Source organism: Prenolepis imparis, unplaced genomic scaffold (assembly GCF_030444845.1).
Source record: "Prenolepis imparis isolate NDT839.2.m4 unplaced genomic scaffold, iyPreImpa1.0 SCAF_8, whole genome shotgun sequence".
Lineage (NCBI taxonomy): Eukaryota > Metazoa > Arthropoda > Insecta > Hymenoptera > Formicidae > Prenolepis > Prenolepis imparis.
The window spans coordinates 17,785,874-17,800,102 of NW_028141166.1; the positions used below are offsets into that span (position 1 = coordinate 17,785,874).

The 14,229-nt window shown below is 37.4% G+C and overlaps 1 protein-coding gene across 2 annotated transcripts in view; it reads right to left on the reverse strand.

The window, feature by feature from the left end:
- Positions 1–64: 64 nt before the first annotated feature.
- The window catches only part of Crp (transcription factor cropped), a 142,340-nt gene continuing 128,175 nt past the window's right edge, over positions 65–14,229 (reverse strand). For both annotated transcript variants that reach the window (XM_083044573.1, XM_083044572.1), the window contains exons 3-6: positions 13,610–13,757; positions 10,455–10,717; positions 9,365–9,831; positions 65–9,240 (exon numbers count right to left, since the gene is read on the reverse strand). In XM_083044573.1, the coding sequence (XP_082900699.1) occupies positions 8,868–9,240; positions 9,365–9,831; positions 10,455–10,717; positions 13,610–13,757 (1,251 nt within the window). In that variant the 3' untranslated portion in view covers positions 65–8,867. The remainder of the gene's footprint in view (positions 9,241–9,364; positions 9,832–10,454; positions 10,718–13,609; positions 13,758–14,229) is intronic.

Genomic DNA, 14,229 nt, shown 5'->3' on the forward strand with positions numbered 1-14,229 from the left:
CTTGAACTCTTGAGGAACTTTTTGTTTATTCTTCCTTCTCTCAATCGTGTATTCAGAGTCTCGATTTCGTTTTTTTTTTTTTTTTTTTTTTTTCCCTTTATTATTATATTACGATTAATTAATTGCGCTTACCGGTACCCTCGTCGGTATCACGGCTCTCTTGTATTTCAGTCTCGAGAAGTTATTCTCCTGTGTTTCAGTTCATAAAAAGAGATACTCGATACTGCATATATATATCGAGGATGCTCGTGTCGTATCGGACTATCGTCTGTCTACACGTAGAAAAAAGCGCATATTTTTAACGAGAACGATGCCACCTCATTTCCGTGTGTAATAGAAAAGCTGAACTGTTTCATTTCGTGTGTGGTCATATTTTCAGAGATGAAATGATGAATTTATTTCATTCGGACAAAGATATGTGACTGTAGAAAACTTGTGAAATAATTGAAGGATTTATTCGATTACGCATTACTCATTTAATACCCTTTGTTTTAAAAACGTATCTTTTTCTACTGTGATTTCAACATTTTACTTTGTTAGTTTACTATCAGTTTTTTTTACTCGTGTAATTCTTAAAATGATTAACAAGTATATTTTCTATATCATTTCTTTTTATTCGACAATTAAATGCATTCTGTGTGAGAATTAAAAAATCTAAATTGACCGCAAAAGGTACAAGACTTGAAAAAAATATATTAGACTACTTTTTTATATCAAGTTTTGAAAAAGTTAGACCACTGTTGCACTGTGAAACCTTTGCAACTTTGGAACTCTTCTTCGATTTGCATAGACAACAGTAATTTCGAGTAATGGATGTGAAAAGGTTTGTTGACTCTGTTCGTTCATTTCAGCTGGATTTATCGTTTTAATATCGTCATAATATTAATTATTCTCTCTCTTTGTAATATATTTTTTTGAAGTTTTAGAAAAATTCAGTGAATATAATTTTCGTGCATTTTCAATTGTAATAACCGATCATTAGATTCTCATCGATTAAGTCTGCTGTCACTGATCATGATCGAACGACGATTCGAGCCTAATTAGTCGAGTTATCTTACGTATTGCATTAATCATGAAATACTAACGAGCAGATTCCTCGACTGAAATTTTAATGGTGAAGACGATCGAACACTTTTTTAATTCGAATTGACTATTATCAGTGTAAAAAGATGGTCTCTAAAGGAGCCATATGATCTTTGAGTAAGTCTCTTCGTTCTCTTCGTATTCAACTGGACGGTGCATGGAAATTGTAAAATTGAAGCAATACGTCGGGTGTCTGTAATACGAGCGATATAAATTTATTTATTATTTATATCAGAAATTATTTATAAATTATTTATATCAGATTTATAAATTTCAATGATTAATTATTCCATCTTGTTTTATATTTTTTTCAGTTCAGATGTTAGAATCAATTTTTATAATTAGTAGCATCAGCATACGCTGTTGATTAATAATTAAAATAGATTGTTTATAAGTTCTTGAATTATATTGTAGAGAATATTTCAATTTTATACATTTTCCGTCATCACATACGACGCGACGCATTGCTGGCATATTAATCCTCCGTATCGGTCTTGCATTATACGAAACGTTCTAATAGAATTTTATTTGGTCGACATTACGCTTCTCTTACGCTTATTCAAGTTTATAATTGTTTTTAATGTTTTTAAAAAATTAATAGCATATCTCTCTCTCTCTCTCTCTTTCTCTCTCTCTCGCTGATCCGAATCTTTTCGAGCAAAGCGTTTCATTAGTACGTAGTTGATAATTGGTACATTTTCTCGACATTCTTCGGATAATATCAATTATCGAAAAATGCATTACGTATTTCAGAAGATTTCATTAACAACAGATACTTGCAGTGCCAACAGTTAAGATAATTTATGAAAAATATAATAAATTCGCGAAAAAACAACGAAAACTATATACTTCGATTTGACACAAGTTTTATCAGAAATAAATTTCTATCCCTTGACATAATTAGTTACATACTTCTCAGTCTTTGTGATTAAGCTTGGCGCTCTTTGAAACTATGGCTAAATACGTATCTAGAATACTTATTCTCACCATAGAGTTAACATTAAACACACAGTGTTTAACGAGACTGCAGAAATCTAGGAAGAAGTACGCAAGTAAATGTTACAAAAGACAGAAATATTTTATGTACGAAGAAATTCGACAAACCAATGTGTCTAACGTTACTTTTTTTTTATAAGAATGGACCTCCGGTCTGCTCCATGCTTTAAAAGTGTCGCAAAGATTTTCGAGATCCCTATTTGACGTCTGCCATACAAAGTCTCTCAATGTGAATCAAGGGAATCTTGTAATACGAAGTATTGGATTATTCAATAGCTTTTCCTTCTCTCTCGATTTTTTGCGATATTAATTTGCATGCCTTCGTTTTTTTTTTATAACGCGCCGCGTAAGCCCGGATCATTCTTCAGTCGACGGATACTCCGATATGATTCCAAGTGCAGTCTAACGTCATTTAAAAGAAGAAGAAAAAGGAAATGTATTTCAAAACTTGAAAAAAAGGAAACATCTTTTCGGCGCACTACAAATTACATCTACGCACATTCTCACGCTCATTCTTCGTCTCTTTCTTCTCACATTCGCAAAAAGGAAAAAAAATACGCGCACGCTACTCATTGTCAGTTCTGTTCCTGAAAACGACTTCTGGAATCTCGTGTCACTACCTACGTTACTCGTTATTACAAATTCCGCTATTTTTATACGCACGATCTACATATCTGTCTAGCATTCTCTCGCACTCTCCCGTTCTCTCTTTTTCTCCGCCTCTACCAGATCTATCTATCTATCTACTATATCTCCCTGTTGTACATTCTTCCGCCAGCGCTCCAATATTTTATGGTTTTTTTTACGCTATGTACATTTCTCTCGGCAGGCCTGTGGCGAAAGAGAGTAGGATGCTGACCCAATTAAAAAAATAATTATTCGATTTCATTCGAAACATCCACGTCGCCGAATTTCGATGCACCGCGCTCTACAAAGTAAACAGACATGACGTCGACGAATGTTCATCTTCGGGATGACGCAAACAACATTCAAAGATGTATAAAAGACATTCTTATAAAGATGTTCGAAGAAGCTCAAACAACATCTCAATCTTTCCGATATCTGAAGGATATCTGAAGGATATCTGAAGGATATCTGAAGGATATCTGAAGGACCGAAGAATTTAAATCTTGTTCTCCAAATCTTTTAAACTCTTTCATATTGTTTGAGTTTTCCTTCCAGTCTCCGGAGAGAGAGAGAAGGGCTCGCGCATTCCGAACAAAAGCGCTGACCCTTAATAACAAATACGATTTGCAATCTTCTCTCCTTCAGAGGCGGCCGATTGATTAATCTTGGCGCCACTCTCAGTCGCCATTTGCCATTTGACGTGTACAAATCGGATTAATCTTAAACGGTAAAAATTTCTTCATCATTCTCGTGATCGCACAGTCACGCTCTCGCTCGCAATCTCGGAAATATTCGGCTGTTCTCCTATATCCTATATATTTCTTTCCCCTCTTCGCACGTATTCTCTACTACACCCTCAAATGCGATTACGTTACTCTATCAGCGACTTTCATTTTAGCAGCTAAATCGTATCCTGCGAACTGTTATTCTTTTTTTTTCTGCCCTTCAACGAAGCTGTAGAGAAGTTATAGGAGCCATTGTGTGTTTTGTATGTATATATATTTTTTTAAATACTTTATATGTATATATTCAACGATAAAAAAGATCGCTTTGATCGAGTGTCACCGCGGCAGGGTCGGTGACAGCTCTCTCTTTCTTTTTTTTATTTTTTTATTTTTCTTTTTTTTAAAGGAACGTGTAATCTTCGAGCGGCTGAATCTTAATCATTAACTATAATCTCATTTTTACGCAGGATTTCCCTGTATGTTGCATTCTATCTCGCGGATAAAACGCCGCTCGAATATCAACGTTTCAAGTCATCACCCTTGAAATTTGCGCAAACGAGTCGACGATATCTGAAACTTTTAGAAATGATTTCTAAAAATTCCTCACACACCGTAACGCATGTGGCAATAAAAAAAAAAAAAAAAAAGTGAGTTTTAAAATACGAATTTTGCAGTTTCGCCGTAAAAGTTGCATATTTTTCGACAAAAATAAAAAAAAATTTACATAAATAAAAGTGACATTTTAAATGCAAATTATTTAAAAAAATTTCATCTTCTTTAATTTTATTGTTGATTAAAATTAAAAAAATAGCAAGTCAAAAAATTGAGATTGGTATTAATGTACACTTTTCATTAATACGATGCAAATTTTGCACGACACAATTATTATGCCACATGCATTACATTGCACAAGGGATTTCGTAAAGGAATCTGATTATGCATAGAAATCGAACGAAATCTCAATTAAACAGTAGCAATCGTTTCTTTGTATAAAACTCAACATCGTGTCAAAAAGAAAGTTACGCGGCATTTCAGAAGTTAGCATTTAAAATATGCTTGACAGCATTTTAAAGTATGCTTTTGACAGATACCTAACATACATCATTCATACCGATAACATTCGCGAATTGAATGTGAAATGAAACCGAACTATAAATGCTCACTTGTAATTAAATCTTATTGTATGAGTAAGTTATAAATAGTCGAGCATATTTCATGCGCGATCTCGAATACCACATTCAATAAATACAAAGCTTTCGACGAGTGTATAAAGCGCGAACGATTAACAAATTATCAAAGAAATATATAAAATAAAACACGTTCAAGTAAGTGAGGTGTCAATAGTTGCGAAATAGTTGTATCACAGATAGTATGAATTCAATAACATCAAGTATCATTTTTAATGTGAATGCGAGATTTGCATTAAAAAAAATATCTTTCTAATATCTAATATATCTAATGTATCTAATGTAAAACTTTAGATATATAATTGTGATTATTATTTTTATTATCATAAGTAATAGACTTATATTATCCCGAAAATATCAGAATTAAAAAAACACATATAGCATATGTATAACATAAAATATAATATATAACAAATACATAACACAAAATCTTATGATTTTTTAATGACTTAAAGAGAATAGCTTTGCATTATCTCCGCGAAATTTAAAACTTTTATATTCACGCAATCATTTGTTTTGTAATCACGAAGAATGATATCAGTATGTATGTCACGTAATCGTGGCTACTAATTCGAAAAACAAATTAAGAATTCATTCGATTCAATCAACAGTTTAATTTTGAATTAAAAAGGAAAAAAAAAAACATTTGAAATACATATAAATATTACATCCATCGTAATAAAATCGTCATCGTAATGATATCGTCGATCTAGTTCACGCTGACACGTGCGCAGTGATGTTCCGAATCTTCTGCAATTCGGTCCTCTCGCTACTATTCTGCCACCCACCGAAAGCGACACGCTAATACCAAGGGCGACATGCAAAATAAAATATAGAACGTGCCGCGAAACAAAACAATTAATAAAGAAGAAAGAAAAAATCAATTGCGAAAAATTCGAGAATCACCAATAGGTTCTTTAAATGCGTACGGCGTACACTCGTACAGCATTTTCGTATACTTTATACATGCGTATATAGCTACGCACGTGAATATATCTGTATATATATATGTATGTGTGTGTGTGTATGTGTGTGTACGTGTAATGTGTAAGTATCATGGAAGCGCCGAAGATATTCGCACGAGATTTTCGCGAAACTATTAAAATCAGACGTATATAATAACGGGAAAACGAGACATGTACATCGGACTCGCGCGTGTGGAAAAAATTCAATTTACATCTAACTCAAGGACATATATATATCTTTTCTTTTTGTATCTTCGAAAATCTTCCCGGCGATTTTTCCCGATTGATTCGACAATCTAACATCGAACTTAATTGATAAACAGCATCGCGTTACACTCGGTACTTTTACATACACTCGATTACCGAGGAATATAGCGCGATAATGCAGAAGACGACTGTTCTGTTAACGAATCTCTTATTATCTCGTGAAAATAATGAATCTGCCGTGAATCTCTTACGATTCATTCAGGGGAAAAATACGAAAGACGGAAACGAAGGTGAATTTCTCTATTCGTTTTTTAGGCCCTCGTGCGTCCTCGCATGAACGTCGACATCGAGCTTTGTACATTACCTTCGAGATCCGCGACTTTGGAAACGCGGGATCACACTTTCATCGCGAATGTCGAAAGCCTAAGATAGAATCGTAACTACACAGGGCACCTCTCGTACGTTTCGGGAGTTAATTGTTCCGTTAAACATATCCTTTTTTTCTAGTCCAGATAATTAATACAGTCCTTACATCAATGTACTCTTAAAAAAAAAAAAAAAAAAAAAAAAAAACAATAAAAACGTCAATGGTACGTAAAAAAATATGCTATCGAAATGAGATTTGAATTGAACGACGACGAAAGGTACGAAGGGCGCATTTTTACGACATTATCCTATTTCAGCATCGTGGTACGTCAGCTAGGTGTGTGTTATGCGATGATATCTGCTAAAAGGTATTATATACACGCAATACAGTTACGGAGTAGCGTCACATTTATCGTACAGATAGACAATAACCTGGATGTATTTCAAATTGCGTACTCGGCTAAACAATTCCTACGTTTATCCTAACTGCTAGAAGATTAACTAAAGGTCTTAATTGTAATTCTGTCTTACTGCCGCGTTTTACCTCGTTTGGAGGTTCACTAACTTACTTATATATATATTTAAAGAGTACCTAAAATTAATTTCTCGTAGGCATATATACCTTTATGCATTAAACTCTTAAGCTTACGTCGCGCTCGTACAATATTAATCATTCTCATCGTAGAAAAGAAAGTAGTAATAGTAGTAGTAATAGTAATAGTAGCAGTAATAATAGTAAATTACGGGCGAAAGGATCCGTAACTATAATGTAATCGATTAAAAATTGGTCTATGAGCCTACTACTCGCGAGCGATAACGCTTGCACATCGACAAACACTCGATAAAACGGTACACGCACAAAGAGAAATAACGCAAAAAGAAAAAAAGTCAACGCACATAATACACAATAGACGCGTATGAATGAATGAATGAATGAATGAATGAAAGAAAAAAACAAAACGTAATGGTTTTTCTCTCAGCGCCGGTCGATCGATCGTTCGACCCTCCCTGTAAAACCGATCGCTCCTCTCCTCGAAAGGCACGAGAAATTGTAAATTCCAAGCCTCTTAGTCTCGTATTCGCAAGCTATATGAAATCCGTATGTTGCGTAGAAAAAACTCGTATGCAATATATCGTACGCGGCAGGGTTAAGTTTCACAGCAAAGAGAATCGCACGGGACGTCGCTCAACGCATTGTAGGAAGGCATTGTTGTCCGTCCCGGTTTCTCCTCGGCCCTTTGCCACTATTAGCGTCGATCAACATTGATTGTTGAACGGATATAAGGTGGTCTGCGACGCAACGAGAAGAACGGCCGGGAAAAGTCAGCACTTTATCAAGATCCCCGGTCGTCGTATCGCACTGACGAGTAAGTTGGAGGAGAGGAGCGATCGTGGACTCGCTATGCTTTCGGTCTACCGGATGTACCGACCGGCGTCGTCGCTTTACGCATATTACGTCTACTATGAAGGAACAAAACGTCTGGGTACTCTCTGGGGATATTTGGCACAGATTAAACGGAATTTTTCTTCAACACGCGACACATGTTTTGATAACACGCGAGAACATAGTAGACAGGAGTTACGCAAACCCGATCAATCGGGGTCAGTTCCGCTTTGCCGAGGCGTTTCTTTAACATGTATGTCAAATATTAAACATTGCGTGCGGATGTATTTTGATTAAACCTTGTTTTTTTTTGACAGTCCATTTTCTCCCAAGTCGTTTCGCGCGCCCCGATCTAGTGGTATGTGTAACTCCGTAATAAGCATCGAAAGAACATATATATACGCGTCATTATATCTTAATATCTCTTTCCTCACATCGTCGTCTTGTATTTTTTTCATTTTCGTAACAATATAAAAAAAGAACGTAAATATGTATTTTTATACTCTTTACAAATAATATATTTGTGTGTAATATATTGTATATATGTATTATACAGTGTACGCAGACTTATTCGCCTAGGAATATTATCGACGTAGTTCTTACTTAAGTCTAAAAACGTACTACTTTAGTAAATCAAGGACGAGAAACGTCCACTTCGCATCTCGCAATTTTCTTGCGAAGAGAAGGGAACCTTTCTTTAGGAGGAGGGAGGGAGCGGGAAACCCTTCGAGATTCAAAGCGATCTCGTGGCGATCGTCGGAAACACACGATCGGAAGGAAATGTTAGTATTTACATGAGAAAAAAAATGGGAAAACGACGTTTTGTTTCAACGACTCGACGATGAGGATCCTTTTGTCAAGCTTCGAGCTTGGCTCTGTCTTCGCTCTCTGTTTCGCTATGTCTGTGATTTAAAACTTTATTCCTTCTATCTAAATTTCATTCTATCGCGATCGTGTATGCATTCCAACTTAAGTGACCATTAAAGCGAAGACAAGCGAAGCGCGTAGTAGGAACATACATAAAGTGTCTCTCGCAGTATATACTGTAGTCTGAATAAAGATCTCCGGTAACGATTGGAGATTAACGGCGGACGGAGAGTATTTTTTTCCGTCGTGTCGGAAGAGAATGCACGCGATGTGCGATCGCGATCATAACCGCTCTCTCTACCTGCCTCTGCGAATGATCGCTTTCTCTTTCTTTCTCGGATCGACTAAAAAGGATTCCTCATTTTCGAGCGATAAACCGCGGTGATGTCGAGCGATGGAGACGAGTGCATCGTCGTTTCGAGTACATCGTTCAGTGCACGGAGCGCAGCGCGTTGCTGGATCACGAGTGTTTCACAACGATCACTCCGGGCCGTTGTTGGGTCTGCTGTTGCGTGTGAAACTGGAGGAAGTGTTCGGCGTGCAATACCCGTTGCTTCGCTGGTGTCACAGTGGCGGACGTCGCCGAGGATGAGGAGGAAGATGTCGAGGACGTCGTGGACTTTGTCGACGTTGAGTTCGCCATCGCCGTTTGCTGCTTATTGGTCAATGCCAATGGAACATCCTGCGCGGGTTCGTCGCTGAACAGATGGTCGCCCTCCAGATGACGTATCGCCTCGACGATCGTTTCTAGATTTTGCCGGGATGTGTTCGCCGGGATGTACAGCCTCGTTTGCTGTATGCCGTCGTCCAAAGAGGTCGACGGAGAAGGCAACCTGCAATCGAGAAATCTCTCGTTAGCGAATATCGTCTAGACTTTTGTACCTCCGTGTTTCAACTAACGATCAGAATCAGACGAACAATCACAGATTTACAGCAGAATAAACATGATATACGTACCTCTCCACCTCGACTTTCGGCTCGGCCTTTATCGCAGCCTCCAAAACGCTAGGTAGTCGCTGAGGCTCAGCGGCCGGCGAGAAGGGTCTGCTGGGACTCGCAGTGATGTACTGAGGCGAGGCGTTCTTGAAATCCGCGGAGGATGACGTGGCATACGTGACGCGACTTGACGACGAGAAAGAATCCGCAGTGGTCTGCTCTTCTATCGCCGTGAACACTTGATTCTGGGCGAAGGTGACGATCTTCGGACTACCTGGACACGATTCCTCCTCTTTTATCTCCTCCGGCTTTAGCTCCATGCCATCAGCCGGCTGCGGCGACAACGGCGGCGAGCTCGGGTCCGGACTTGAGGTCTCCACGGTTTGAGTGGAACCCACCGGTGGCAGAGACATAACCGAGACTACCTGCAACGCGGCTACCGCGTCTTCCGTTTCCTGCGCCATCACATTGTCCGTGTGCTCGATCACCTGTATCAGAAGCGAATCATGCTAATTCGTATTTATCGAATTTATTATTGTATTCGCAAAACCTGTGTTTTGGCGATTTGTTCGCTCAGGGCGGAAGCAATGTCGATTGTTTTGCAAAATGCCATTAAAGAGAGAGAGAGAGAAAAAAATCGATTTGATGGAAATAACAAAACAGTACACAGTGCATCGACTGTTATCAGAAGCAACGATCTCTATTCAAGCAATTAAAACAATGTTTGCAATATTTTTCGCCTGGGAACATTTAAACTCTCGAGGGTCAAACGAGAATTCACGGCTGAATTATATTCTGCATCGTGCAGATGGTAATCTCTCGGCAACCGAAATCCGTTTAAACATGTTTCCATATAGATTGTGACATTTCAGTTAAGGCCAGTATATCGTGTTTTTATTACATTCTTTTCTTCTTTCTTATAGCCATGTAATTTCGTTTGCAAAGTTTCGTGTCGTCCATCCAGTCTGTCGCGCATAATTCAATCCCTATTTTTCTTCCTTTTTTTAATTTTCTGGCTTAATCTATTTTTATATAATATATTGTGAAACTTTTCACTTAAGAATTTCCTCGATGGATTGATGGAAACAATTATACGGAATAGGATAGTTACCTCGTGGGGTTGATAAGCGATTAGCTGATTGTCCCGGAATCTCTCTGGATACAACTGACTCTGTGCGGTTCTCATCTGTTTCTCTAAATGCAGTCTCGCGTGACGTTCCCTTTCTAGCTGTCGTCTGAGCTCCACCACCTCGCTGTTCACAACGGAATGTCCCTCTGTGGTCACTGTGATTACAGACAATGGCTCGGGGGACATGCTGCCCAAGCCCTCGTCGCCGCTCTCACTGACGTGCATAGGTAGACTAACGACGACGCCTGAACAGAAAAAAACCAAATAAAAAAAAATTATATTATATTATATTTTAGTAAAGAGATGAAAAAAATAGTGGAAATTCGATTGAGAAGTGAAACCAAACAGTTGAATAGTGAGACCAAAACAACTTCGACAACTTTGCTTTTCTTTTAAGAGGTATGTCAAATAGATTACTGTATGTAAGAAAAAAAGAAGAAAAAAAAAGAAAAAATTTGCGGAATAAAAATGACTTAATATTTTTATGAAATTAATTTTGAGGAAGTTTTTCAAATCGTTGGCGAATAACCGCAATAAACTTTCGGAACGAATTCAGATTTCCGATGTGTGCGCTCTTCCATGCAGCAATGCGAATATACACGTGCGGTATAAACGGGATCGCGAGACCATGCGAGCGAAATTAAATCTGGTCACTGTTTACGATATAGAACAAATATAGAGACCCTTTCCCCCCATTACATCTTGCGCGGATCAAAGGCCAGTTCATTTGTTTCGACGTTATATTAAAGCGAATTGAATATAACTTTACATACTTTTGTATATGGTACTTCATTGGTGCATTGTTTGACATCATGAAACGTCAAATTATGGCAAATTATAACACGATAACGTAGAGGATTATGTGTGTGTGTGTATGTGTGAATGAGTTTGTGGATGTATACTCTTCTAACAAATACTTTCCATCAACCGAACATTTATTAATTAACGTTCGTGCCGCGTAATTTCTACGGCAACGATAATTGAGATTATCGACTATTGCTGTCAATGAGATCGTTTCATTTTCGTTCATTTTTCATTTTTCAAGTCAAATATAGATTTAAAATAAAAGTGTAATGTTAAATCGCTTACGTCGTTAAATGTTAGTTTAGCCAGAAATATATCATGCTTTTAAATATTATCTCTCTTGTTATTATACCCATTTAATCTCGATATTGTGTATAAATCTAATGATTCATATATAAAATGTATATTAAAAAATATATATTCTTTCTCTATACATCTTTCTGCGTGGCTTAAAAATTGTTTTATTTTGCGCTACACGTTTTACATTATAATATATATTTATTAAGAATATCCGCAAAATATTTGTTTTAATTATTATTATATTATTAACTTGAAGATATATTCTGGAATTAGCTTCTTCTTCATAAATTTGATTGTGAAACGTTGTTCCACTATCGGATAATGATTGTAAATGTCGAGACTAATATTTGAAGGCAATCGGGAGGATAACCGCGGTTGATCGATAAAAGTGGCTCGTCGGCATTAAATCCGCTTCGTCGCACAGCCGACGACGAACTTTCTGAATATCGGTGTGCCATCGACGGAGGAAACTAATTTACGATAGAATCAGAAATTGAAATTGTCTCGATCGAAGTTCGCGACAGATACTTTCCGGCGGCCACATCTCCACGACGGCGACATCACCGAAACGCTATCGCGGTGTCAGAAAAAGAGAGCCACTTTAATCCATCAAAGTTGTATTTAGCCACCAAAGTAATAACGACATGGGCGACCGTGGCCGAGGACAATCCTTGTCATTGTTGTCCACCTTGTCTCGTATCACTAAATCCGATATTGTATATCGTATAATCCGAAAGTTTAACTTTCCCGCGATATAATCTTATATTTTTTAATGAAACGAATGTACAATGATGTATCACAAATTAATTACCACTTAATTACCATTTATAAAATTTATATCAAGACAAACAAGTTTCAATATTGCTTCAAAGTCCTAATTTAATTATTCGAATTCCTTTTACTCATGTTATTTTTTTGAGAATAAAAAAAGTATAATAAAACACATCAAGAGAGAGATTCTCATTTTATAATAATTTAATAAATAATAATTAACTTAGGTTTCACGGAGCAAAATAAATTAAATTTCACGAAAGTTTTAACCGCAATAACACCAATATTATCATCTCGATGCATATATCTTTTCGGCGTGATACTACAGTCGCGAAGAATGTAATTACTTTTGTGAAAATGACGAACATCTCTCCACAAATGCGTTTGCATTGATCGTTGTCGCCGACACGAGAGAGTGATTAAAAAATTCCTGCTTGCAAAATTTGCTATTCCTGCCTGTCCGAAATATGGCACAAGTCTCGTGCGTATTGATTTAATGATTTTATGTAAATAAATAAGAGAGGGATTGTCAAACTTTTTTTTATACGTGTTGTGGCGACGCGATCGAATTCATCGTCCAAGTAAATAAATCTACAAAGTTATGTTCGAAATCGAACGCGCGATGTTATTTACTTGGGGGGCGAGAGAGAGTTTCCGAGACTCAACAATTCAATTTCGCGATTGAAAAATAACTTATGGTTCAACGTTTCGCGTTATAAACGCGGGTAAACCTTGAAATAAGCGGATCGCAATGTATATTTCCGCAACTTTTCGCGCTCTGCTCCGATTGCTTCCGCTTTTTGTTTTTATGATCCTAAATCCACACCGGGACAGTGCAATCGCGGTCGCACGGGCGATAAATAATTCAAGCCCATTTGGAAAATCTCGTTATGCGATGAACGTTAATTCCATTGCTTTTACGTGTACAAATGTTTGCGCGCAAACAACGATCGCAATAATATTTTATTGACGCATTTTTTTTATACTACCGCTATATATTTTCACGTGATGTATGTTTCGATATTTTGCGATATTTTATCACGACTTTTTTAAAGAGATTCTCTGCAGAAACCCTAATCTCTCTTAATTTATAAAAACAGAAGAAATTGTTTTTCAACAAAAATGTCCGAGCTCTTACTTTCTTTCGTATACATATATATAAATATATAATAAGTTAATTTATATTAATTTACATTAATTTACATTGAGTAATTAAAAGATAAATTCAAAGATTAATTAAAAAATGACGTAGAGTTTTTTACCTTGGCTGTCGGATTTGCGTTTCTTAGGTACATCGCCACCTTCGTGTTGATTTACCAATCGTTTTAGTTGACAATTTTGCGACAGCAACTGTGTCTTCTCTTGCTCCAATTGGTATATGTATTCGGCAGTCTGTTGAAGTATCGCGGCCTGTAACATAAAATAAGAAACAAATTATTTTCCACGCGTCTAGTTTCATCTTGTCATTGCGCACGAATCGTCGCGATTTCACGTTGCATAATATACGGATCGCGTGTCATCGGAATTTATTTTTACGCTTAAAGCGAAGCCGACTGACAATGACAATAAAAAGCGTATCAAAATCCAATAGAGAATTGTCGTCGGGAATCGTGAATCCTTACGATAAATCGCCGAGAGATCGCATTCACCGCAGGTGCCTCCTACGCATTATTCGCAACCTGCAGCGGAGGGACGACGCGATAGCGGGAAGAGGAGAACGGGGACTTCCTGTTTACGTGCCCCACGAGCTTAAGGGGTTCTACCTATGGCCAGAGGGAGAAAAAGAGGAAGGGGGAGTGTGTGTGCATGCGTGCGCGCGCGGAGCCAGCCGATAACATCCGGCGAAGGGTATCGCGTGTCATGTCGCGTACTACGTCGTAGT